The 25,238-nt window shown below is 42.2% G+C and overlaps 1 protein-coding gene across 1 annotated transcript in view; it reads left to right on the forward strand.

The window, feature by feature from the left end:
• Nucleotides 1–2,804: 2,804 nt before the first annotated feature.
• Nucleotides 2,805–25,238, forward strand: part of ABTB1 (ankyrin repeat and BTB domain containing 1) — a 41,594-nt gene continuing 19,160 nt past the window's right edge. Inside the window, exons 1-7 of the mRNA XM_081184265.1 lie at nucleotides 2,805–3,070; nucleotides 6,108–6,170; nucleotides 7,685–7,740; nucleotides 11,665–11,809; nucleotides 12,588–12,747; nucleotides 13,769–13,814; nucleotides 15,509–15,625. Coding sequence (XP_081040391.1) covers nucleotides 3,015–3,070; nucleotides 6,108–6,170; nucleotides 7,685–7,740; nucleotides 11,665–11,809; nucleotides 12,588–12,747; nucleotides 13,769–13,814; nucleotides 15,509–15,625 — 643 coding nt within the window. The 5' untranslated portion in view covers nucleotides 2,805–3,014. The remainder of the gene's footprint in view (nucleotides 3,071–6,107; nucleotides 6,171–7,684; nucleotides 7,741–11,664; nucleotides 11,810–12,587; nucleotides 12,748–13,768; nucleotides 13,815–15,508; nucleotides 15,626–25,238) is intronic.

Here is a 25,238-nt window from a genome sequence, read left to right on the forward strand (position 1 = left end):
ATCTTCAGGAACAGACACTTATAAGAATAAGTTAACATTTCAAAAATGGAGGATTGAAACCCTACACTATCAAAATCACCCCATCAATGTGTTAGGTTGGAATAACGACAGACGAGTAGCAAGTGTTATGTGAGAGGCATCTCTCGAGCAAGCCCCGAGGAGACTCTTTTATTGAATATTGCAACATTGCCACAGGTGCGCTCGTCGTTGATTGGTTGACACAAATACAAAGCAACTTGTTGCTGATTGGTTAACACAAGTACAAAGCAAAGGTTACATATAGGCATTAATCACCAATAGATTAAAGGCTGGGAAAGGGAGCACAGAACTAGACAGGCATGAAACCTAATTAAATTATAACTAGTGATTAATATAGCAAAGCTTAAACAATTACGTTCCGATAGATGTGGTCAACTATGCATTAAGAACAGGTCAAAGTGAACTGAACATTCTGGGACGATGAGGGAATGTCTTAATATTGGAACGGTGTGTGAAGCATCATGTGCAGAAGCAAATGTGTAAAAGCAAATATTCCTATCATCAATGGATCTGTTTAATGAAGACAGTAGAATTTTTGTTAATTTATCGTTTTAACATTTGTAATGCTAAGTATACCAAACAAATAATTTCTATGACTCACACTATCTTCAACTAAAAAAATTGCTTCCTGTAGCACCTTAAAGACCAACTAAGTTAGTTCTTGGTATAAGCTTTCGTGTGCATGCACACTTCTTCAGATACCATCTTCAACTGCATGTGCAAGAAAGGTGACTCAAGCTGGGTTGTTTATCTTATGTTGCCCTGTCATGTTTTGCCATGCAGAAAAGACAATCATGGTATACTTTGAACCAAAGAACTCACTTTGACTCAAACAAAAAACCTGTTCAATATCAGGACTGAGTTCTACCACTAATATAAAAACAGTGTTTGCCAAGAACAAGAAGTGTTTTATCTTCCTATTTTATACTGGGAGCTTGACTGTGGCATCACCTATTTTATTAACTAAACTGGAGATAGATGCCTTGAAAAAAGGAATTTTCTATAGAATTCAGAGGACTCTTACCACTGAAAGACCACCAGTCCCTGCTTGCCTGAAGCACCCCATGCAAACTGATCCATCCAAAACTCACTAGGTGGCTCTGCCCCATTACCACCAAAGCTCACCTGCTTTTGGCTCTGTACTGAACAGGTATTTTAAAGCCACAAGTTGGTAGCTCTTATGAGCATATGTATAGCTATGAGCATATATGAGTGCTATTTGCAAAACCACAAAGGCTAGTAAATGCCTCCTGGATGGACCTATGGGAAACTCAAGTGTGGGGGCATGAGCACAATAGACCTCTCACTGTTGAATCCCAGATTCAGGTAGGTAGCTGTGTTGGTCTGATGCAGTCAAAATAAAAATTGTCCAGTAGCACCTTAGAGACAAACTAAGTTTGTTCTGGGTATAAGCTTTCGTGTGCATGCACACTTCTTGAATCCCAGTAGCTGGTATTGATCCTGGGGATACCATACACCCCAATGACTAGTAGCCATTTGATTAGCACTCTCCATGAATTTGTCTAACCCCTTCTTTAAATACATTCAAATTGTTGTCCATCCCAACTTCTTGTGGAAGTGAGTTCCAGAGTTTAACATACACTGTATGAAGTAGTACTTCCTTTTGCCTATCCACTTAGCTTCAGTGGACGACTTAGGAACTAAAATTATGAGAGGGAGCAAAACGTCTCTCTATTTACTATGAATAATTGTACACACCTCTATCACGCCTCCTCTTACCCTAGTTTTTTACCAAATTAAAAAGTCTCAGGCAATTAGCAGCTTAAAATGCAACAAAGCCGTCGCCTCCACAACTCTTATTTGTGAAGCTGTCAATGGGCAATGGGCGTCCCAAATGTACACGCGGTTTTAAGATTGCCTTTCGGATTAAAGCTGGTTTGAGGGGAAACACATCAAGCGGCAGTATTTCTCAAGAAACTACAAGATAGCTCTGGATTGTGTGCACACGGATTCAACAAAAAGTGGGGGGGGGGGCGCCTGCATTGGAAAGACGGAGAAAAGGATAATGTGGTAAAAAACCCAAAAACTGCCCCAGCTCCTTGAACACTTCCGTCGTCCCTTTCCGCATCTTTTCTAGCTCGACAACATCTCTTATTTTGGAGACGAAGAGAATTGAACCGAACAGTCTTCCTTCCATACAATAAAAACTTGAGTAGGAAAGCGCATGGATGGCTACCTCCCTTTTCTGCTTCTCCTACTTGCTTGCGGCCCTGCAACGAGAGACACTGGGGGTTTTATTCCTCCTAGTCTCCTGACATTTTTTATTTTCTTTCCATTCCTCTGGGGAGAAGCCACCACGCGAAGAACACGGCGTCAGAAGTAACCAGGAAGCTCCCTTCCGCGTGCAGACAAAGTCATTGTCCGCTTCAGCCTCGCTCCGACCGAGGCTTCCGGGCCACAGATTTGCAGGCGGCATGGGGGGCGCTGGAGGAGCCCGAACTTTTTAAAAACACGAAGCCCTAACCCTTTTGAAAATAATATCTATATATACAGACGCACAAACGCCGCTCTTGGCACCGGAGAGAAGGAGGAGGTGGCGGCATCTAATCGCGGGCGAATCACAGAACGAAGCGAGGCGGGCTCTTGTGGAGGAGAAGCGCGCGCTGCGCCTGGAGAAGCAGCAGCTGCTGCTCGCCCGTCCGGGGCTTTGCCAGGCGGCGGCGGGAATTAAAGCTGCACACGCACGACACCGGCCTTCCGCAGCCGCTGCCCGGCCTTCTAGGCTGACCCAGGCGAGGTGGGCGGGCCTGCGCGCCGCCGGGTCCCCCAGGAAAGGGCGGGGAGCGAGGCCGGCCTCCTCGCTGGTGTGGAGCAGCCTCTCCGGCGCCGTGTTTACATCCGGCGCCGCTTGCCCTGGGCTGCCCTGCTCCTCCTCCTCCTGGGCCTGGGCCTGCTCCCGCTGAAGCCGCCTTCGCTCCCCTAGGCCGGGTCAATGCGGCGCTTTCCGGCGGGCTATGGACACCAGCGACCTCTTCACCAGCTGCAAGAAGGGCGATGTTTTCCGAGTGCGGTGAGGCCCCCATGGGGTGGGGGACCCCCGGGAGAGGGCCACACACCCCCATCGGTGCTGCGCCTTGGCAGAGGCTGGGGCTAGGGAGCTTAATAGGAGGCTGTCCCTTGAGGTTCCGGTTTGGGGAGCACTGAGTGGCAGGTGGAGGTTTAGGGGCTGCCCTGGGACTTAAGGTAAACTCGTCTATTTTTCCCCCTAGCTTTCCTCGAAGTTTGTTGTGTGTGTTTAGGATGTTTAGATGCCTCTTCTAGACAGCAGCAAAAAGTGCTGCTTGAGAAGTAAAACTGGGAAGGTATTTAGAACAAGCTTCTGGGCTTGTTTGCACACCTGAAAGCAATAACCTGGGTGAGAGGGCTCCGGGCATGTACAAAGTGCCTTCGGTAACCCCAGCTAATGCCTTCTCCACCCATCTAGGCTTAAAGGGAGGAGAGACTTCCAGATAGGAGCTTCGAAGTTCCAGGCAAGGCGGATTTCTGGCACACACTACTTTTAGAAAGCAAACGTGGGGCATAGGGGGAGTACTGGCTGGGGCTGGAAAAAATAGAATGGAGGATATTGGGCACAACCAGGGATATTTTGGAGGGAGAATGTCACAGATCTGTGAGGGGAACAGGGAACAAGCATGGACTGGATAACTTAAGAGTTCTGTTGGGTGTGGCAGCTCTTTGGTCTTCAACTGGTGGGTTGGAACCCACGACTGTCACAGCCTGATCTAACATGTTGCAGCAGTAGCAATACCATCATACAAATATGTGGTAATTTTTTTGTTTTTTAAAAAAAAGGTTTCCAAATGCATGTTTTGGTTAAAAGTTGAGTCCTAGTTCTGGGAACATTGAAGATTATTGTGGCAGAGAATAAGTTAGGGGGCAGATAAATAGTTAGGAAGCAAAATTCTTTGCAGAAATTCTTTCCACCTGCCTGTATTTGCCAACCTTCCCTCCCCAAGCTACTCATATTTGGCAGTAGAATGGCTGCTACTGTGTTGCTTCATGTCCCTAATGGGAGGCCCCAAGTTCTTGCTGTGTTTTTAAAAAGGAAAACAACTTTTGCCTCTTCTGCCTATCAGCTCAGCTTCCTGTCCTGAAACAGCTGACTACTTTAGATATCCCCTGAGAGCAGGACCAAAAAGAAACAGACACACAAAAAGGCAAATGGTATTTTAAGGCTTTATAAACACATTTTCTCCTTTTTTAAACTGAAGATGTTGTAAAATATAAACTATATGCTGCTTTTCCACACACGTGTGCCCAGTGTGACTCAACAGAATACAAGCACTGTCACAAAACACATCATTACAAAGACAAAACAGTTAACATGACAGTAATTCATGAATACAAGAATAAATATATACCAATCGTATATTTAAAAAAACTATCAATTAATTTCCTGATTCATTGCATTAAGATGTAGTAACAGCCAGAAAAGTAATGTTGATCACAATATTATATCAATTCAAATTCATTGTGATGTGCATAATCACCATAAGTGATTCTATCCATCAATTTCAATGTCAATCTTAAGAACTAGTAAAAATCACAACACTTACAGCTTTCAGGTGCAACACAGTTTACAAGCAGAAACACAAAAAAGGACAACAGTAGCAACATACTTGGAGAACATCAACCAGTTGTTGTTTTAAGGTTTTTAAATAATGGCTAATTTTTGCTCATGATTTTAAAATGTCATTTATATTTAAATTCATTCCAACCTCCCTCCTGCCCTTTTATTTTATTTTTGCAACCACCCTGTGAGATAGTCTAAATTTAGAGACTGACTTTACCCCCAGTCCTAGTCCAGTACTCTTAACCATTGCACCATACTAGCTCTGTTTTTTTAGGGCCTTTCCAGAAAGCAAAATAGAAACACAAACTATTTTTCTTTGTGTTTTCTGTGCTCCTGATAATCTGCATATGCACTGTTGTGCCCCCCCATAGAATTGGTGAGGATATTTGTCACTAACTTTTTAAAGAAAGAAAAAGAGGGGAGGTGTGTGCTGCTGTAATGTAGAGCCGGAGTAGCCCATGTGATGCCTCCAGATGTTAGACTAAACCAGGCTTCCTCAACCTCGGCCATCCAGTTGTTTTTTGGCCTACAACTCCCATGATCCCTAGCTAGCAGGAGCAGTGGTCAGGGATGCTGGGAATTGTAGTCTCAAAACATCTGGAGGGCCAAGGTTGAGGAAGCCTGGACTAAACTGTCCATCATTCCTCAAATGGCCAGGGCTGATGGGAGGTGGAATCCTAAAACATCTGGAGGGCAGCATGTTGGTTTCTTCTGATATTTAGGAAATTACACATACTTAAAAATCAATGGTGGGGGTAAAGGAGAATAAATGTAATGTGGGGGGAAATAGCCTTGCTGTTTTGTGTCCCTTCTTTTAAAGGTTGCACGGGCACTCCCAAACTTTAGTATACTGTGAACTGCCCTGCGATCTTATGAAGTAGGGCAGTCTAATAGGGCAGTTGTACAGCTAGAGAGAGGAAGGTGCTCCAGAAGGTCATAACCACAGCCCAAAGGATTATTGGTCACCCTCTCCCACCTTTGGAAGAACTGTACGGTTCCCGTTGCCTTAGGAAAGCAAACAACATCCTGCAGGATCCATCTCACCCGGGATACAGTCTGTTTGCACTACTGCCTTCTGGCAGGAGGTATAGAAACATCAAGTCAAGGACAAATAGACTGAAAAACAGTTTCTATCCAAGAGCTGTGGCCTTTTTGAATGCTGTAACTCGATAGTGAGATCTGGGAGTTTTTGGGGGTGGGGGTGGGGGTGGTTGGAAGGTGGTTTGGTTGGTTGTTGTTGTTGTTTTGCTTTTACTGTTTTTAAGGGATGGCATCCAATTTCGTTGCACTTGTGCAATGTTGCACTAGTGTAATGACAATAAAGAATCTATCTATCTATCTATCTATCTAATCTAATAAATAATAATTAATAATAGGGAAAGGAACTTTAAAAACAGATAATTTCTGAAGCTGTAGCTGAAGTGAGTTAGATGAATTCTTAAGTGCTAAAGCTGTGCCCTTGTTTGTCTTTCAGATACCTTCTTGAACAGAGAGATGTTGAAATCAATGTCCGGGATAAATGGGACAGTACCCCTTTGTGAGTGCTTTGGCCTTGAGACATACATGCTGTTTGGTAACTTATACAGGATTTAAAGAAATGCTTTCAGGCATTGCAACGGTTCCTCATTTTACTTCTGTTGTTTTGTTCAAAAAAGAAATCATTTTTTCTTATATCCTTCTCCTACATTCTGCTCCCCATTGTCTCAAGTTTTCAGTGTTCCCATGCTGTTTTTTGTTGACAAGACCTGCTGTTGGAAATAATTTTCCTCATTCAGAACAATATTCTGGAAGGCAAGTGAATGCCTGCCACTGCTTTTGGGATAATTTGTGGCAACCATTTTACTAGCATTTACTAGCATTCTAAGAAGAGGCCTGCTCCAATTGTGCTATTGGCTCATCTTGTCTAGCTCTGGTTAGCCATAATGTTCTGGGAAGGTTGCAAACAGGGACAATAGTCTTCTCTTGTTTGTCCCCAACATATGTTCATCAGCACTGTGCTACGTCTGTCATAAAAGAAAGTATAGAATGGGAATCCCTGGAGTTGTACAATGTGTCCTTGGGATATTGTCCTGTCAGCATTTATATGATTGCATTAGCTGCTGATCTATTTCCACATAAAATTCAAGGTACTGGATTTTATGTTGAAATCCCTAAGCATCTTAGGACCTAGGTTACTTTTCCTGCATGAACTTTCCTATCACCTGTGATCATTGCTGGAGTTCTATCGCCTTCTGAAGTGAGATGAGTGGGAATTGGGAAAGGGATATTTTTCATTTTGCTGTCTCCAGGGAGGCCCACCTAGCACTAACTAGCCTGTCTTTACAGTGACAGATAAAAGACTTTGTATTCACCCAAACCTTTTAGTGTCAACTTTTAGAAGTTTTCAAAAATCTGGGATTTACATGCAAGTTACTGCTGCCTTTATCTCGCTAATGGAAACTGCTCTGAAAGTCTTGACTAATAGAGCAGGCTATAGATACTTGCAATAGAAATAATAAGCATGTACCCTAAAGTTCTTGTTGGTAAAGCTATCATACAGTGTGGCGCTGTGTGCAGATTTCACCTTTCTCAATGCTGTCCCATAGAACTTGATGGGAGCACTGAAAACCAAGGCAGCTCTGTTTGCATAGTCCCACCCCTTCATCTGCATAGCCCTAGTCCACATCTCTTTTTTCTACTTGCACATGAAGCAAGTGCATATCTCATCACTAGAAAAAGAGTGGGAAAAGACCCTTGTTATCCTTGTCACAACAGAAAGAAGTGAGAATGCTATGGAGAGGACTGGATCAATTTATTGTAAGGAGTTAACACCATGGGGGGAGCCAACGTGGTGCCCTCCAGATGATGTTGGACTACAACTTCCATCATCCCAACCATTAGCCATGCTGCTGGGGCTGCTGTGAGTTGCACTCCAACAACAACTAGAGGGCAACACATTCGCTGTCCCAACCTAATGTGATTTTAGGATCTTAATTAGATTGCAAAGTTGGTGCTGTGGGAGGACTTTCATTTCCAAGTGTCTCTTTCTTAACTCCTTCCTTGTGTTAACAGGTATTATGCTTGTCTCTGTGGACATGAAGAGCTTGTGCGGTACCTTTTAGCCAATGGTAAGAAAAACCTGATATGCTTCTTCTCCTGGAGACTGTGTGCCCAATATATATGGTCACCTGTGTGTCTCTAGAATTGCCCTTGAAGGTACACCAGAATTAAAACAGTATAATCCTGCTCTGATGGGAAACTGCATAGTTGCTTTTGACTTGTTAAGCTAATCAAACAGCTAGAATCTTATTTTGCAAGGAAAACTTTTCCTCTCATGGTAGGGTGTTAGTACAGGACTCAGTTTTTTTCAAGTTTGTAGTACTAGCCCTAGCATGACATTAAAATTGGATCTTAGCCAATGGGGAGAGCTGCTATTTTTAATCTAGTCTTCTTGCTGCCATTTTGTTTAATAAAACGCACCTAAAAGTAAATGTCCATTTGATGTTTTACTACATTTTATATATGCTGTAAGCCACCCAGAGTGGCTGGGGAAACCCAGCCATTATTATTATTATTTATTAATTAATTAATTAATTAATCTCATTTTTTATTTAAAAAAAGAAAAAGTTAAGGCTCCTTGTTGGTACATTTAATATTTCTGTTCTCATCATAGCACCCAGCAGGGCAAAAATAAATGGATTTAGTGTTTGGCTTTACTAGAAGGAATAAATTCACCTGTAATACACTGAATCAGTAGCTGCCACCATTTATTGAGTGACTAGTAGGAACAGTTATCTCCAGGAATATGTGCTTTCACTTGCAGATCTATCTAGGTTACCAAGTAACAAGTCTGCCAGTATCCATTCTTGAACCACCCAGCTCCCAAGGGCATTATTGCGCTGTTTCTTAGTAATTTGGCTAAAGGAACAAAGGCAATAATGTAGGGCAGAGCTTTCCAAACCTTTCATGTTGGTGGTACACTTTTTAGACATGGAAGATTTCACGACACAGTAATTCAGTTTTACTAGCAAACAAGAGGTTAAACTAACCCTTTTCCAGCCCTGGGAGCACCGTGGGGAGCATTCGTGTGACTCACCTACACACTGCAGCCAACACACTAATGTGGAAAACTCTGATGTAGAGTGAGATACGCTTAGTTCTCTCACCCACACCGTCAAAATACATTGATTTCATTTAATCAATGTTAGGTCTGTTGTTTAACAGATACAAAGAATATAAATCCAGTCAGAGAAATAAAACAAAATCATGGTTTCTAACTTTATTTATCAGAATATTTATAAACCACCAACACAGTTATTGTTGAGGTGGTATAATAATAATAATAATAATAATAATAATTATTATTATTATTATTATTATTATTATTATTATTATTATTATTATTATTATTTATACCCCGCCCTCCCCAGCCAAGGCCGGGCTCAGAGCGGCTTACAAGCAATAATAAAAACAAGTTAAATGATTACAACTTAAAAACAAAATTAAAAATACAACATTAAAATATTGAAACATTAAAATATTAAAATGTAGCCTCATCATAGGAGGAGAAGGAAAAGAAAAAAGAAAGAGAGGGAGGGAATCAAATTGGCTCCAAGTCAAAGGCCAGGCGGAACAACTCTGTCTTACAGGCCCTGCGGAAAGAAATCAGATCCTGCAGGGCCCTGGTCTCATGAGGCAGAGCGTTCCACCAGACCGGAGCCAGAGTTGTAAAGGCCCTGGCTCTGGTTGAAGCCAATTTAACTACCTTAGGGCCCGGGACCACTAGGGTGTTGCTATTTATGGACCTTGAGGCTCTCCGTGGGGCATACCAGGAGAGGTGGTCCCGTAGGTACGAGGGTCCTAGGCCGTGAAGGGCTTTAAAGGTCAAAAGCAGCACCTTAAATCTGATCCTGTACTCCACCGGGAGCCAGTGCAGCTTGAAAAGCACTGGGTGAATATGTTCCCATGGCAGAGACCCCGTGAGGAGCCTCACTGCAGCATTCTGCACCCGCTGGAGTTTCTGGGACAGTTTCAAGGGCAGCCCCGCATAGAGTGAATTACAGTAGTCAAGCCTGGAGATGACCGTCGCATGGATCACTGTGGCCAGGTCACGGCGGGAAAGGTAAGGGACCAACTGCTTGATGCGGCGAAGGTGGAAAAATGTCGCCTTGGCTGTTGCTGTAACTTGCGCCTCCATGGAAAGGGAGGCGTCAAGGATTACACCCAAACTCTTAACGGAAGGCAATGGCACTAATTGGGCCCCCGCAAGAGAAGAGAGTTGGTCCCTCATCCCCATGCCATCCTGACCTAGCCATAGGACCTCTGTCTTCGAAGGATTTAGTTTCAATCGGCTCCCACAAAACCACCCAGCCACATCTGGTCAGTGTGTTCGGGGCCGAGTCGGTGTGGCCACCCATCAGCAGATAGAGCTGAGTGTCATCAGCATATTGGTGACAACCCAGCCCAAAGCTCCGGATAATCAAGGCAAGGGGGCGCATAAAGATGTTAAAAAGCATCGGGGAGTGGATTGCGCCCTGCGGCACTCCACACACCAAGGAGTGGTGTGACGACATTTCCCTCCCTAGTGCCACCCTCTGTCCCCGACCAGAGATAAAAGAGCACAGCCAGTTACAGTCATTGAAAATAACAAAATTGTACAATTATAAAATCATAAGATGACCCAGGCTGAATCAGATTAAGTCTTTAAAAACACTTGGTGAACCAAATATATTTTCAGCAGGTGACAAAACCTCAGGATTGTAGGCGCCTTTCAGATTTCCATAGGAACAGCATTCCAAATTTGGTATTAGATCATAATTCATAGCTTACAGCTAAAGCAAATAATAATCCTTTTAGGTATAAGAAATCCAAATCATGCTTTGGTGGGGTAATGTTGAATTTGGTAAGAATAGCTTGTCATTGAACATGCAGCTACATGCAGACTCTACTAGAAATGGGTATACTCCAACCAATGCAGGCACAGACTTGAGAATTATATTGAATTTGGACAATAAATTTTATATTCCTAACCGTAGTTAAACACGCAATCAAAAAGTTTTCATTTTTCTGGGAAGCTTTTTAGCTTGCTTCTAACTTGTATTTACTAAATATTTACAGTGTACTTTAAAAGAGATTCGTTTCTCTGTTTTTTAAGTTGTAATAACTTCTCTCCAAGGAGCTCAATGTGGTGTTCATGGTTCTCCTCCTCAGTTTATCCTCTCATCAGCCCTGGGAAGTAGACAATGACTGTCCCAAGGTCACCCGGCAAGCTTCATGGCTGAGTGTGGATATGAACCCTGATCCTCATCCAACACTCTAACCACAATCCAGCTCATAGCGTAGCACACTGGATCACAGTGGTATGGGTGTAGCAGAAATGTTTTCTGTGGAATATTGTAGAATGTATTCAGCTTCAGGCAGCTATTTTCTTTTAAAACTGAGTAGTCTTGCAGTTGTCCCAAGGCAGAAATTAAGAGACTAGATACAGTGGTGCCTCGCAAGACGAAATTAATCCGTTCCGCGAGTCTCTTCGTCTAGCGGTTTTTTCGTCTTGTGAAGCAACCCTATTAGCGGATTAGCGCTATTAGCGGTTTAGCGGCTATAAAAGGCTTAGCGGCTATTAAAGGCTTAGCGGATTAGCGGCTAAAAGGCTATTAGCGGATTAGCGTCTTAGAAAAAGGGGGGGAGCGGAAAAAAATCGGAACACCCGCAAGACGTTTTCGTCTTGCAAAGCAAGCCCATAGGGAAAATTGTCTTGCGAAGCAGCTCAAAAACGGAAAAACCTTTTGTCTAGCGGGTTTTCCGTCTTGCGAGGCATTCGTCTTGCGGGGCACCACTGTCTTATGGTTGAATGTTAATTTTACTTCATGAGCTCTGCTTTAGACCAGAAGAACATATGAAAGTACTTGTAACGAGGGATGAAGGTTGCTCAGTTGTTTAGTGGAAGCAGTTCTTAGTACTGTTCTGCAGAGAAAGACAATATCACATATGTAAATGATCTGTCTCTTGTAATATGGCTTCAAACCTAAATGCCAGTTGGTATTGGTTTACAGGTGCCAAATGTGAAGCAAACACCTTTGATGGCGAGCGTTGTTTATATGGGGCCCTGAGTGATGCTATTCGGCGGGTGTTAAAGGAGTACAAGCAGATCACAGCAAAGTGCATGAAGAGAGACTACTATGATGTCTTCCTTCAACGGTAAAGAGAGAAGGGATGCCTTCATTGCAGGCGGTTAAGCATTAAAATGCATCTGTTTCCATTGGACTGCCACGCCCACTCCTTGGATGGCTGACCCCTCTTGCTTGTTTTGTTTCAGGAGATTCAAAAGATTTATTATGTTCTTGTCTTATGGAGGCTCGCTTGTGATAATGACAAGTCTGTCAAGCCACTGTTAGTACATAGTAATTTGAAAGTTTATATATATATATATTTAATTCCCTCCCCACTGAAAAAGCTTCTCATACAGTATACATGATAGAACTGATTAATCACAATCTACTGCGTAGGTGGCAGAAGTAAATAAGACTACTTAATATATGTGTGTGTGTGTGTGTGTGTGTGTGCGTGTGCGTGCGTGCGTGTGCGTGCGCAGTCCTGTTTATGGAATGCTGTCCCCAGGGAGGCTCACTTGGTGCCATCATTATATAGCTTTAGGCGTCAGGCAAAAACATAACTTTTTCTTGATGGCATTGAATCATAATTTCCTGTGGCCTTCTTGAGTGGTTCAGATTCTGGCTTTTTAAGAACAAGTTTGTCATTTCATTTTTTCATTGTTTTTCTTTGTGCTGGTTTTAATATATGTTTTTCTTTGTTTATATATTGTAAGTCACTTTGAGTTACCTTGGTAAGAAAGGGACCAATTAATAAATAATAAAGCATTATTTTAGAACCTTGATTTTGAAGGAACAAGATGCTCGCAGTTGCTGAGTCCTCCAGTCCAGTTTTTTCTGACTTGTTGTTCTCATTCTCCTTGCAGACTTCTGGAACAGGGTTACCAGAGTGACATTGTATTCATTGTGCATGGGAAGTCTTTCTGTGCCCATCGCTGCATTCTCGGTGCCCGGAGTGCATATTTTGCAGAAATGTTTGAGACCAAGTGGAAGGGGAAGAATATCATAGCACTAAAGCATCCATTGGTGAGAAGACTCAAGCTTTGTTTTAACTGGAATAGTGCCTGCAGTTGGTGCTTGCTTTATGGTTTCATGTGCCAAGTCTAGACGCTGATTTACGCATGCATCAGAATGAGACAGTAGAGTGGACTGTACCACTTAAGACTGTGGGTGAGGATGTTATTTCAAATACATTAAAAAACATAAAAATCAACTAACTAAAAAAACCATAAAAAGCAACTAACTCCCTGAATTAACTAACTCTCCACTTCATTGAGAGGAAGTGGTTCTGGGCTAGTCCTCTCACTGCTATTCTCCTTTTTTCCCTTTTTTATTTGCAGTGAATATTGTTAAATTTGGAACACTCAAAATGGGCTTCTCCTACTTGCAGTCTGAATGGTACAGTCCATTCTGCCACTTTATTCTGCTACGCGAGTACCAAGCCTGATGTTCCTAACTAATCAAGTATCAAGCTTCTTTAAAACAGTTTTACTTGGATTATCTCAGCACTGTTGATCCGGAACATCATATTGAGATTTCATTGTGACCTGCTGTATTAAATCAACCCTGCCTGTTCCTACTGGTAAACATAACACACAAGCTATTCAACTTCTCACAAAACAGGTTTTTGTTTTTTTAAGCTAACTATATAAGTGGTTGTCACAACTTGTGGTCAGTTCCACAAGTTAATTACTTTTTGAGCGACATTATTTAATGTTGTCATATGGTGCGAAAGAGCTGGCATTGAGGAAAAGGGAGATACAGCTAAAATCTTGCCCTTTTTGTTGCTTGCCTCTCCAGAGTTAGCATTACTGCAGAATCTCATGGGCCCTCATTACCTTGTAGTTTGAATATAGCCAATGGGGTGCCCTCTGGAAGTTGTTGTGGACTTCTGATCATTGACCTGACAGGCTGGGGCTGATGGGAGTTGTAGTCCAAAACACCTTAGCTACTGCTGTTCTAGCTTGTTTCTCACTTATATCAGTGTATAGTTCAAGCCATGGCAAAGTGCAACCTCTGTAAATAACCACTTTCATTCATTATATAGATCAACCCAGCTGCCTTTGGTTCCCTTCTCCAGTACCTCTATACAGGTAAATGTGGGCATGTGCTGCATTGTAGTGCTTACAAGTGCTGCATTTGGATTCAGAATAACATCTTGCGTATATCTATATACTTTGCATAATTATTTCAAAACTTAGCTTGTCAGAAATGGCTCGGGTGACGTACTTTTTCTCTTGCAAAGACTATACTGATGGAAAGCATTAGATACTGGGGCATAGAATAACAGCATTGATGGAGAGGCATGGAGCTGCACAAGTTGCGTTGGACCTTGCTAGAGTGAGATTATGGGGGATTCAGGTTCTTTTCTCTACCATCGTGTTTTTGCTTTGGGATTAGCCACTCACCCACCCAAGCAACAATATTTTATTGCCCAAATACATTGTCTCCCACCACCCAGCTGATGGGTTTGTTTGTTTGTTTTGCAAGTGCTGTATCAAATGCAATAAGGGCACTGGCATTGCTAGTAATGAGTGACACAACTTTGTGTTTGGACATATTCCCGGTATACCACACTGTTGCTCTAGTTACTTTTACGTCTAAAAGCGCCATGGCATTAATCCCCTTTATTTCAGCAACAGTTACTTGAAATGTTGAGGCTTCAATTCTAAACACACTTGTTTGGGAGTAAGTCTTTCTGCAATTCAATGAGACTTACTCCTGAGTAGACGTGCAAAGGATTCTGCTGTCTAGAAGATTTGTTTGCTGGTTGGGCATTCTAACCAGGCACAGACTGTGCTAACATGTTTTTCTACCTCCATTTGCATATGCCAATAGGGTTCCTCCCAATTCCAGAGCACAGCTCTGGATTGGAGCTACCAAAGGAATAGCAAAGAATAAAAGTTTGTCTTATTTTTGTTTGTTTTTAGTGAACAAAGGTCCTTATCCTTCACTAGACAATGGCCATACGTTTCTGGATATTTGTACTCAGGAATATGTATGAATCTGGCTATTGAAGTTGCTCCTCTTTTTGCTTTTATAAGACAGGAGTACCTTGAAATACAGAAGGATACAGAAAGTGACACATGCATCTTTATTTAACATGTGGGACATGTGGATTAAACCTGTAGAAGGGATTTTGGATTAGCCTTCTCTACATTTGCTCATTGCTTTGGGCAGATGTATGTGGGAAAGTGGCATACCAATTGAAATAATAGCTACATTATTGTAGTTATCAGAATTGACGGACTTGTATGTAACATTTCTTGGCTTTGTCATATGTAGATATGTGCATCCATATTTTATTTATTTGGGTGATAGTCAACCAAGTTGTGTATCTATAGTCTATTTGTTTACTTAGGGCGGCATGCATCTCTGTCATATTCTTTGTAGACTCATTGCAATTAATGGACTCAAATCCACTGATTTTAATAGGCCTATACCGGTATCGCTAACATTGGATGTCACCCGTACTACAATTTTGTACTGTTAATCCATTCAAGATGGTTTGCAGTCTAAAATAATAAAGATACAAAAGGTAAAAAATCAGAATTTTCTCAGGACATATATCTGAAAAGCAACATGCAATATGGCTCAAAAGAAGTTGCTATACTAGCTGTACAAGTGATCTTCTCAAAAATATAAATGCAGTCCTTCCTTAAGTCACAGGGGGGTGCTGAAACATAAATTTGCAGCTGTGGATGTAAGGATGAATTTTACGTGTTGGTGAATAAATAATAGGGAGAATTGAAAGGGTCATTTGCTTTCTTTTCTTTTCTTTTGCCAGGCCGTTTAGACATAGATGTAGAATATGTGAGCGACTGCAAAAGATTGGCAAAACAATGTCGGCTCCAGGATCTCATCGAAGACTTGGAAACCAAGTGTAAAAAGGTGCATGAATTTGGTAAGGTCCAAATTGCTCAGACTGGCATTTTATATAAGAAAGTGGAAAGCTGCCTTTTTTCTGAAGAGCTTATATTAATTAGCTAAAAATTCTAGTAATAACTTTTTTCTGTTCCACTGTTCTCCTAAAGTGCTCAAAACAATCACAGTACACCATGCAGATAAGCAATTAACAATATGAAATATTCTTTAACATGGTATTATTATTATTATTATTTTATTATTCTTTCCATTTCTATACTGCTTTATAATTTAAAGAAAAAATTCTGAAAGTGGTTTACAACAGGTTAAAACATCAAATAAAACAATGCAGAATAAAGCATTAATGAAGAGAGTCAAAAAAATATCACGTATACATTCAAAGCAATGTAATTAACAGGAAACTAAAATATTATCTGAAAGATTTCAAAATAAAATATTACAAAATAAGTCAACTACAGAATACACATTTAGTGTAGTGAAGTTAACAAAAAAAAATTATCATAGAATATATGAATATTTGGAAGGGACTCAACCCTCTGCAATGCAGGAATCTCAGCTAAAGCATCCATGACAGATGGCCATCCAACCTCTGCTTAAAACCTTCGAGGGAGGTGAGTCCACAACCTCGCGAGGGAGACTGTTCCACCTTTCAAAACTTAAACATTTCAAAAGAAAACATTACTATAGGAAGTTAAATATAATATGCACATTTGAAACTGCATAATTAGCAAGAGAATAAAATATTGTTTAGAACATACCTGCTGCTATTGCTGCCAGTCCTGCCCATGGTGGTTGGCAGGTGTGGAAGCTCAGGCTTGATGACTTGTACTAAGAGACAGCTATGATGGTATCTGGCCTTTTCAGCAGCCCTAGCTTTTGTAGCTGGAGTCAGTCCTCCCTGCCCTCCCAGGCCAGGGGGGGAAAGGCCTGCAAGGCAGGGAGCAGGTCTTCCAGGATTCACAGCCAAGATGGGTCTCCAGGATGGTAAAGTCAGTCAAGAGCAAGATCCAAAATTGCACAGTGAAAGCCCAACCAAACAAAAATGTCTTCAAACACATAGTGAAAAGATTTCCTGATTGAGGTATTCTAGAATTGTAGCACCCACAGAAAATGTCCTGCCTTCTGTAAGTTACCCAATGGATATTTTGAAGTGGTACAGAGAAAAGGAACTTCCAAGCTGATTTTAAAGCCCATGCAGGCAACAAAGTAAGTGTTCCTAATAGTTATTTGGTCTTAGGCCATCTAGGATCGTCTTCAATGTCTCACATGCTGTACTGCAGTAGTCTATCTGGGAAGTAATTAAAGTGTAAATAACAGGCCAAATCTGTTGCTTTTAGAAACTGTGTAGGTCTTGCACTAACATGGGCAAGATCTTCAGGCTTATAGGTGCAGTGACTAAGGAGAGGTAGGGTAGATTCATGTGCCCTTAATTTGGTGAGAAAGTTCTGTCTCCATTGTACATCAAGTTACTGTGCTATGCATATACTAGTGGGTGAGCACTCTAATGGGACATTTAATTGTGTTTAGCATAAGCCTTTGCAGCATTCTTGTTTTCTAGAAAGAGTTGTGATATGTCATAACAGGGACACATGGGTATGGTCCAGCAATCTGCTATTTGAATATTACCTGCCTAAGGACCATTCCCATGATCTGGAATATAAATACTTGGAATAATAAGCAACTCACTCGTAAATAGCTTAGTTATCCATCTTTGTACAGTAGTGCTATATTCTGAAATGGTACATTATTTGACACTGTCATGGTTTTAAATGTATTCTATTGCTGTAACCCACCCTGGGATCATGAATCAAGGAAGAACAGACTAGAAGTCAAACTTAAATATTTAGTGGGGCTCCAGGCCATTTCTAAACTGGATGATATAGGTTGCAGAAAATGAGGCAAGCAAAAAATTCGTCTCTAAACCAGATACGATTAATCTTGAACTGGATACTTGAGGAGCTCCCAGGCTTAAATATATAGGTTGCTTGCTTGTTTTGTAAGGTTAACTGTGTAGATATCAAACAATAATGTATTGTAGTAATGCTTGATAGATGCAGATAGATATTTCACACCCTGTAGTGTATGTTTTCTGCAAGTGTGTTAAGAATAGTTGAATTTCATAACCCATGAGCATAGTTTAATAAAAACCATGCTCTCATCACCTTAAAGAGATAATGAATAACTAATTTAGCTATATTTGTGTTAATGTTTGATTATATTTCAGCATCTCTAATTACACAGTTTTTCAGTACTTTTATTTGAGGTTAAGCTGATTGATGCAAATAAACTCTTATTCCCAGAAATGCATAGTTATGATTTCTTCACGGATGGAAAAAGTCAGGTGGTTAACACAAGTTGCTTTACTGCCTTGGTTGTGTACTAAGACTACCACCTGGTGTCATCCCTGCCCCCCCCCCCCACACCAAGGTCCATTACACCAGTGGAGTTGCTTTCTCTCTTGGACACTTTGAAAGGCTAAGGCTGTCGTTTGTTTTGCAGCACTCATATTAGACATCAGAATTTAAATAGTTGGCCAGGCAGATCATAAATTTACACTTCTTTAGGATTATTTTGTACTCTGCTTCTCACCATTTGTGAGAAACCCTTAAGTGATGAAAGGAACAGTTTAGCTTGCTTCTATATGCTGCTGTCTTCAAAACTGAAGGTGCTAGAACATCCTTTATTGACAATCCCCTCTTAACATCTTCTTCTGCCACTGCTGCCTTTAGTCCTGGTAACACTTAAGCTTTGACCCTGGCATAGCTAGCCATGTTGCAAAAACTACAAAATGTACTATACTACATTCAGCTTCCCACTTTTCCCACTGGGGAGGAAGGAAGCATTTGGACTGGTGTCCTAGAGGCACAGGGGATGCGGGTGGTGCTGTGGGTTAAACCACAGAGCCTAGGACTTGCTGATCAGAAGGTCGGCGGTTCAGATCCCTGCGACGGGGTGAGCTCGGTCCCTGCTCCTGCCAACCTAGCAGTTCGAAAGCACGTCAAAGTGCAAGTAGATAAATAGGTACCGCTCTGGCGGGAAGGTAAATGGCATTTCCGTGTGCTGCTCTGGTTCGGCAGAAGCAGCTTAGTCATGCTGGCCACATGACCCGGAAGCTGTACGCCGGCTCCCTCGGTCAATAAAGCGAGATGAGCGCCGCAACCCCAGAGTCGGCCACGACTGGACCTAATGGTCAGGGGTCCCTTTAGCCTTTACCTTTTACCTAGAGGCACAAGTCCCTTGCTTTCATGCATTTGGACCATTGTTGGTGCTAAATGAATGTTAATTGTTGCTGCTGGCTTGTCCATTTTCCTGACATTTTATAAATGTGAGTTAATCTTACTGACGCTCCTGTCACCAAAAGCTATTTACTTTTGACTGACCACACTCACATTTGTATTACATCTGTTCCGAAATCTTAATTACTGCAATATTGCTGTCATAGATTGAAAGATGCAGCCCATCATAGTGGTCCATTTCCCAGAAACTTGTGATAAAGTGCTTTACCAAAACTCATGACACAAATTGGTCTTTTAAAAACTCTCTGTGCCAACACATCTGGAGGGGGGGCTTGAGAGGAGGAGGCTGCCTCACTTAGCTGTTCTGTTCTTCAGCTTGCACTTCATCTGCGTTATCTAAGCACTTCAAGCAGAAAATTGCTATCTTCTAAATGAGCTAGAAACTTCAAACAAAAGCATCTCCATATACAGCCCTCTGACAATGTTCTTTTTCCTCTTCCAGAAAAGAATATCTTGCTGCTTCTTAGTGTCTCCTGGGTAGGAAATATAGGCTGACTCAGTCCTCCTTGAAAGCAAATTGCATATGCTTTTGGCTTCTGAGTTTAAATTGGCACCAGGCTGCCAGTTTCCCTTTGGAACAGTTCTGTGAATGTACTTGAAACAGATTCTACAAGTTAAAACTACAATAAACAAATTGCATGCACCCACCAAGTAGGGGAGAGATCTGTTCCTAACAACACACATGTACCCAAAGGCTAGGTAATCTGTTAGGTTGATGGCTGAAATAGTGCTGAGCCTTAACTTTGTTCGCATTGAGCCTGTCACAATTGCAAAGCATAAGGAGAGGATGTTAAGGAGAGGAACCAGACTTGCCACTAGGCACACAGGCATTCATTTCAGTCTCTTTGCATCCGTCTTAAGAACATGCTTTGTCAGGCCAATAGTCCATCTAGCACTGCAGCATATTTTCCACAGTGGCCAGCCAGATGTTTCTAGGTAGTCTGCCAGCAGGATGTGAAGTCAACAGCTGCCTTCTGCCTAATAATAATAATAATAATAATAATAATAATAATAATAAACACAATAGTTTTATTATTTATACCTCGCCCATCTGGCTGGGTTTCCCCAGCCACTCTGGGTGGCTCCCAACAGAATATTAAAAACACAATAAAACATCAAACATTAAAAACTTCCCTAAACAGGGCTGCCTTCAGACATCTTCTAAAAATCAGGTAGTTGTTTATTTCCTTGACATCTGATGGAAGGGCGGATGCCACTACCGGGAAGGCGCTCTGCCTGGTTCCTGTAGCCTCACTTCTCACATTGAGGGAACTACCAGAAGGCCCTTGGTGCTGGACCTCAGTGTCCAGGCTGAATGATGGGGGTGGAGACACTCCTTCAGGTGTACAAGGCCAAGGCCGCTTAGGGCTTTAAAGGTTAGCACCAAAACTTTGAATTGTGCTCGGAAATGCACTGGGAGCCAATGAAGATCCTTTAGGACCGGTGATATATGGTCTAGGCAGCCTCTCCCAGTCACCAGTCTAGCTGCTGCATTCAGGATTAGTTGTCGTTTCTGGGTCACCTTCAAAGGTAGCCTATGTAAAGCGCATTGCAGAAGTCAAAGCGGGAGATAACCAGAGCATGCACCACTCTAGTGAGACAATCTGTGGGCAGGTAGGGCCTCCGCCTGCGTACCGGATGGAACTGGTAGACATCTGCCCTGGACACAAAACTGACCTGCGCCTCCATGGACAGTTGTGGGTCCAAAATGACTCCTAGGCTGCTCATCTGGTCCTTCAGGGGTACAGTTACCCATTCAGGACCAGGGAATCCTCTACACCTGCCCACCCCCTGTCCCCACAAAACAGTACTTAGCCGCCATCCTCCAACCGCCTCCAAACACTCCCACAGGGCCTTCATTGCCCTCACTGGTTCTGATTTAAAAGAGGTAGAGCGGGTATCATCCACATACTGATCAACACCCACCCCAAACTCCTTGATGATCTCTCCCAGCGGCATCATATAGATGTTAAAAAGCATGGGGGAGAGGACGGAACCCTGAGGCACCCCACAAGTGAGAGCCCAGGGGTCTGAACACTCATCCCCCAACACCACTTTCTGGACACGGCCCAGGAGGAAGGAGCGAAACCCCTGTATAACAGTGCCCCCAGCTCCCAGCCCCTCTATCATCCTGCCTCTGAAATTTGGAGTTTCCAGTTACTCATCGTGTTTGTTTAATTGCCTTCTGAATCATCACTACATCCTGTGGCAGTGAATTCCATAAACAATTCCTTGTTTTCCTTTTTCTGTCCTGAATTCATTGGTGACCATGAGTTCTAGTGTTGCATGGCAGCAATAAGTCTTTGTGTGGGTATCTGTCCAATATCTTTTACAGTGAAAATTCATGCAGCTTCTTTGAAATTTCCCTATGCTCCTCCTAGCGATCCTTTCACTCTTCTGTCATCTAGTTGCCCAACTGTCTCCCTAGATTTTCTGCTCCCATTTAAAAATATGTCTTAACACTTTTATAATAAGCTACAAATTCTCTTTTCTGTGCCTCATCAACTTCCACTTGTTTTGCCTAAGTTTATGCTGTCCTCATTTGAACTAGACACTTCTTAAGGGAAGCCTTAATCGATCAATCAATCAGTCAATCAATCAGTCTGTGTGATGTGCTTTCTCCAGTGCTTCTTTTAATGGGGATTAACATCCTAAAGAAACTTGAGCTCCTTGATTTTTCCTTCCAGTGAATACCCCCATTTTTGCAAAATTAAGCTAATTCATGGTCTGATGTATCCCCCAAGAACTTCAGGAAGTTTACTCAGTTTAGACTCAGTTTAGAAGTGGACATGGGATCATACTTGACAGTATTTGCTAAATAAAAATGATCCCAGTACAGTATGTGTTTTACCATTAAACACATGTTTCTTGAGTGTCCACACTCCTCAGCTGCTTTCCAATTTTTAATGCTCATCCAGACACATCATAGAATCATCTGCACCAGGGTTTTCCCTCTCTGTTTCTAGTTGAAAATATTCATTTACATGTGTTTATAAGTTTCAAAACAATAGGTTGGTTGGGGTTATTGCGACTTTATTGAGGACTGAAGGAAGCTTTTTGTAGAGATTAAGTGTTCAGTACAATATGATCTAGTGGAGGCATAGGCAAACTCGGCCCTCCAGATGTTTTGGGACTACAACTCCCATCATCCCTAGCTAACAGGACCAGTGGTCAGGGATGATGGGAGTTGTAGTCCCAAAACATCTGGAGGGCCGAGTTTGCCTATGCCTGATCTAGTAACTCTGTGCCAGCAGATCTAATCTATCTCCCTTCCTCTTCTGTCTTCTACCATAACGTAACCCTGATGTAGCTCCTCACAATTAACAAAAGGAGGGGCAGGGAATTGTCATTTCCTGAGATTCCTGTTGAGAAGTTGGTAGTCTCTCATGTGAAGGAAAGAGTGAGAAAGAAACAGTCTTTCCTCCTACCCACCACCTTCATATGTTGGAGCAAAGTTTCAAGTTGCAAAAGGTATAATTTCATTACCTGCTGACAGTAATGGTGTATCTGTTGAAAGGCATTATATTGCCTGTTTAGAATCACACTTCTGAGGCATATACAACTCGTTAATTTGGGGCAGGAGGGTTGGGAAGAAAGATATTGTACTGTGGCAGTCTTCTTTCACCCACCTCTCAATGTTGTGGTAAGATGACATCCCTGTGTAATCTGTAAAATGTCAAGAGCGGCAATTTATTATGGCAATGTGAGTCACCTGAGATTTGGAGACAAGTTCTAAACCCATTGAGTCACACTTATCGTACCACCTCTTGTTCCGATGCAGAGTTAACTTAGCCAGCTCAGGAGTAACTTCCTTTTCTTGCTGAACTCCCAAGTGTAAACCAATGAAGACTTTTGGTATATTTCTAAATAGTTTATCATGGCATGAGCTTTCAGCTCTTGGTTACAAAACCTCTTTCCACGATAAACCACTTATAATACCAAAGGTGCTGAAATAGCAGTTGTGTTCATATTATTATAAACAAGTTCTCTGTATTAACAAAAGATATAAATAACACTCCCTAAAATAAAGACCACGTGAGCTGGGTGTAGGAGGAGGAGACAAATAACACTGTGTAATAATCACAAGCTGAAATCAATATGGCATCATAAATACATACTGCTTGTTAATGATTTAGTATTGATCACAGCAGCTTGCTTTACTGCACCAAGCTATTCAGGTGCTCCTCCTTCATACAGCAAGGCTTTGGAGACTCATAACATGTAGGTAGCACTTACAGTAAGGAACTATATATGTGTACATGCCAACAAGTGCCCAGACATGCACTAAACGACCACTTCTTCATCAACAGTTATTGATCTATTCCCTTACTTTAATTCTTGAAATGGCTATGTAATATGAACAACAAGGAAATATTCATAGATGATGAACGCAGATGATGGCTGTGTTAATATGAGCAACAAGGAAAAAGCAGCCAGGAGCCTCATACTTGCATGCTCCCTTCCCTCTCTCATAGCAGAGAGGTGGATTTAAGCAGAGCTTAGTTTCACTTTCCACAAAACATGGCTTGCTTTTATGAGCTAGAGATTGTTCTTTAAAACAAGCTCTGGTTAGTCTTTGAACAAGCCAGCTTCAAACCATGGTTTATGAAACTACAGTTGTGTTATACTATAGTTTCCAGTTCATAGGTAAAGGTACCCGACCGTTAGGTCCAGTCGCGGACGACTCTGGGGTTGTGGCGCTCATCTCGCTCTATAGGCCAAGGGAGCCGGCGTACAGCTTCCGGGTCATGTGGCCAGCATGACTAAGCCGCTTCTGGTGAACCAGAGCAGCATGCGGAAACGCCGTTTACCTTCCCGCCAGAGCGGTACCTATTTATCTACTTGCACTTTGATGTGCTTTCAAACTGCTAGGTTGGCAGGAGCAGGGACCGAGCAACGGGAGCTCACCCCATCACGGGGATTCGAAACGCTGACCTTCTGATCAGCAAGTCCTAGGCTCTGTGGTTTAACCCACAGCGCCACCCATGTCTCTTCCAGTGCCAGTTTCATTAACTGTATGATTTGAGTTGCAGATAGGTAGCCGTGTTGGTCTGCCATAGTCAAAATAAAAAATTCCTTCCAGTAGCACCTTAAAGACCAACTAAGTTAGTTCTTGGTATGAGCTTTCGTGTGCATGCACACTTCTTCAGATACACTTCTTCAGATGTATGATTTGAAGTTGGCTCAGAGCTTGTTTTGAACCATTATTTCTCATTCGTTCATATTGCCAAGTCAGGTTCCCTAGAAAGGGAAACTTAATTCTGATGAACTCATTCTCCAAACCATGCAGGAAAAGTGAGCATGGTAGCTCAAGGCAAGGGGAGGGGAATGTCTGATCGTCCCAATAGATCCTTCCTGCTCTTGGATTTTATGCTGAACCATGCTTTAGTGTTGTGTGCAAATTGGGCCATTATTTCCATATTTGTGAGACAGGCTTGCTTTAGGAGATTCAGTTAATTGCCAGGGCAGGTACAAGCTCTGTTCTGATCTCGCCCAACATATTTTTTTTTTGGTGTATTCTTCCCCCACCCCTTTGGACCATAACATCAAGTGCCAGCTTGTTTTCATGCAGTGCAGTGGAGTGGCTTGGTGCTCATACAGTAAAGCAATCCTTTATTTCCTAAGAGTATTTGATCCCCTCAGCATTTATGAAGGCCCATCCAACCCTGAGCCACCCAGAGTTTGGGAACGAGCAGCACCACTTGACTTTTTTATTATGATTATTTGTTGTTCTTATGCTAGGAGGGTGTTCAAGTATTTTTTCCTCTTTTTGAAGAGAAGCTCACTATAGTAGTAATCCTACTTGGCATTTATATAGCCTTTTTGAGAATTTAGAGCACTCTGTTTTACATTCCTTCTGCAATCCTTGGAACAACCCTGAAAAGTGGGTCAGTGTGAGCCACCGCACTACAGAGCTGAAGGCAGTGGCTTTTCAAGGCCCCCATAGTGAGGGCTGACGTAAAATTGTAGCCAGAGTTTTTACAGCTTGCATGTTTAACCAGTGCACATCAATGTGGTTTTAGCATGTAGGAGAGAGATTGGGAGCGAACAGTGTCCTTCCCAAAGAATCATGCTAAATGATGATAATCTGCCCAATTTCTCTCTGTTCCCTGTAGATGTTGGATCCCTAGGGTAGATAGAGGAGTTCTGTTTAAAGGCTTATTCCAGAAATGTCTAAGTGGTTGCATGGCAATTACCAGGTCAGATGGGTTAGTGTTTTTCTCTGAAACCATTTTCACATGTCCATGAACACCCCTAAAGAGGGGTGGAACAGGGATGCGAGGAACCTGAGGGCTTCCAGGCATTGTTGGACTTCAGCTCCCATAATCCCTGACT

Source organism: Podarcis bocagei (assembly GCF_964188305.1).
Source record: "Podarcis bocagei genome assembly, chromosome: 2".
Lineage (NCBI taxonomy): Eukaryota > Metazoa > Chordata > Lepidosauria > Squamata > Lacertidae > Podarcis > Podarcis bocagei.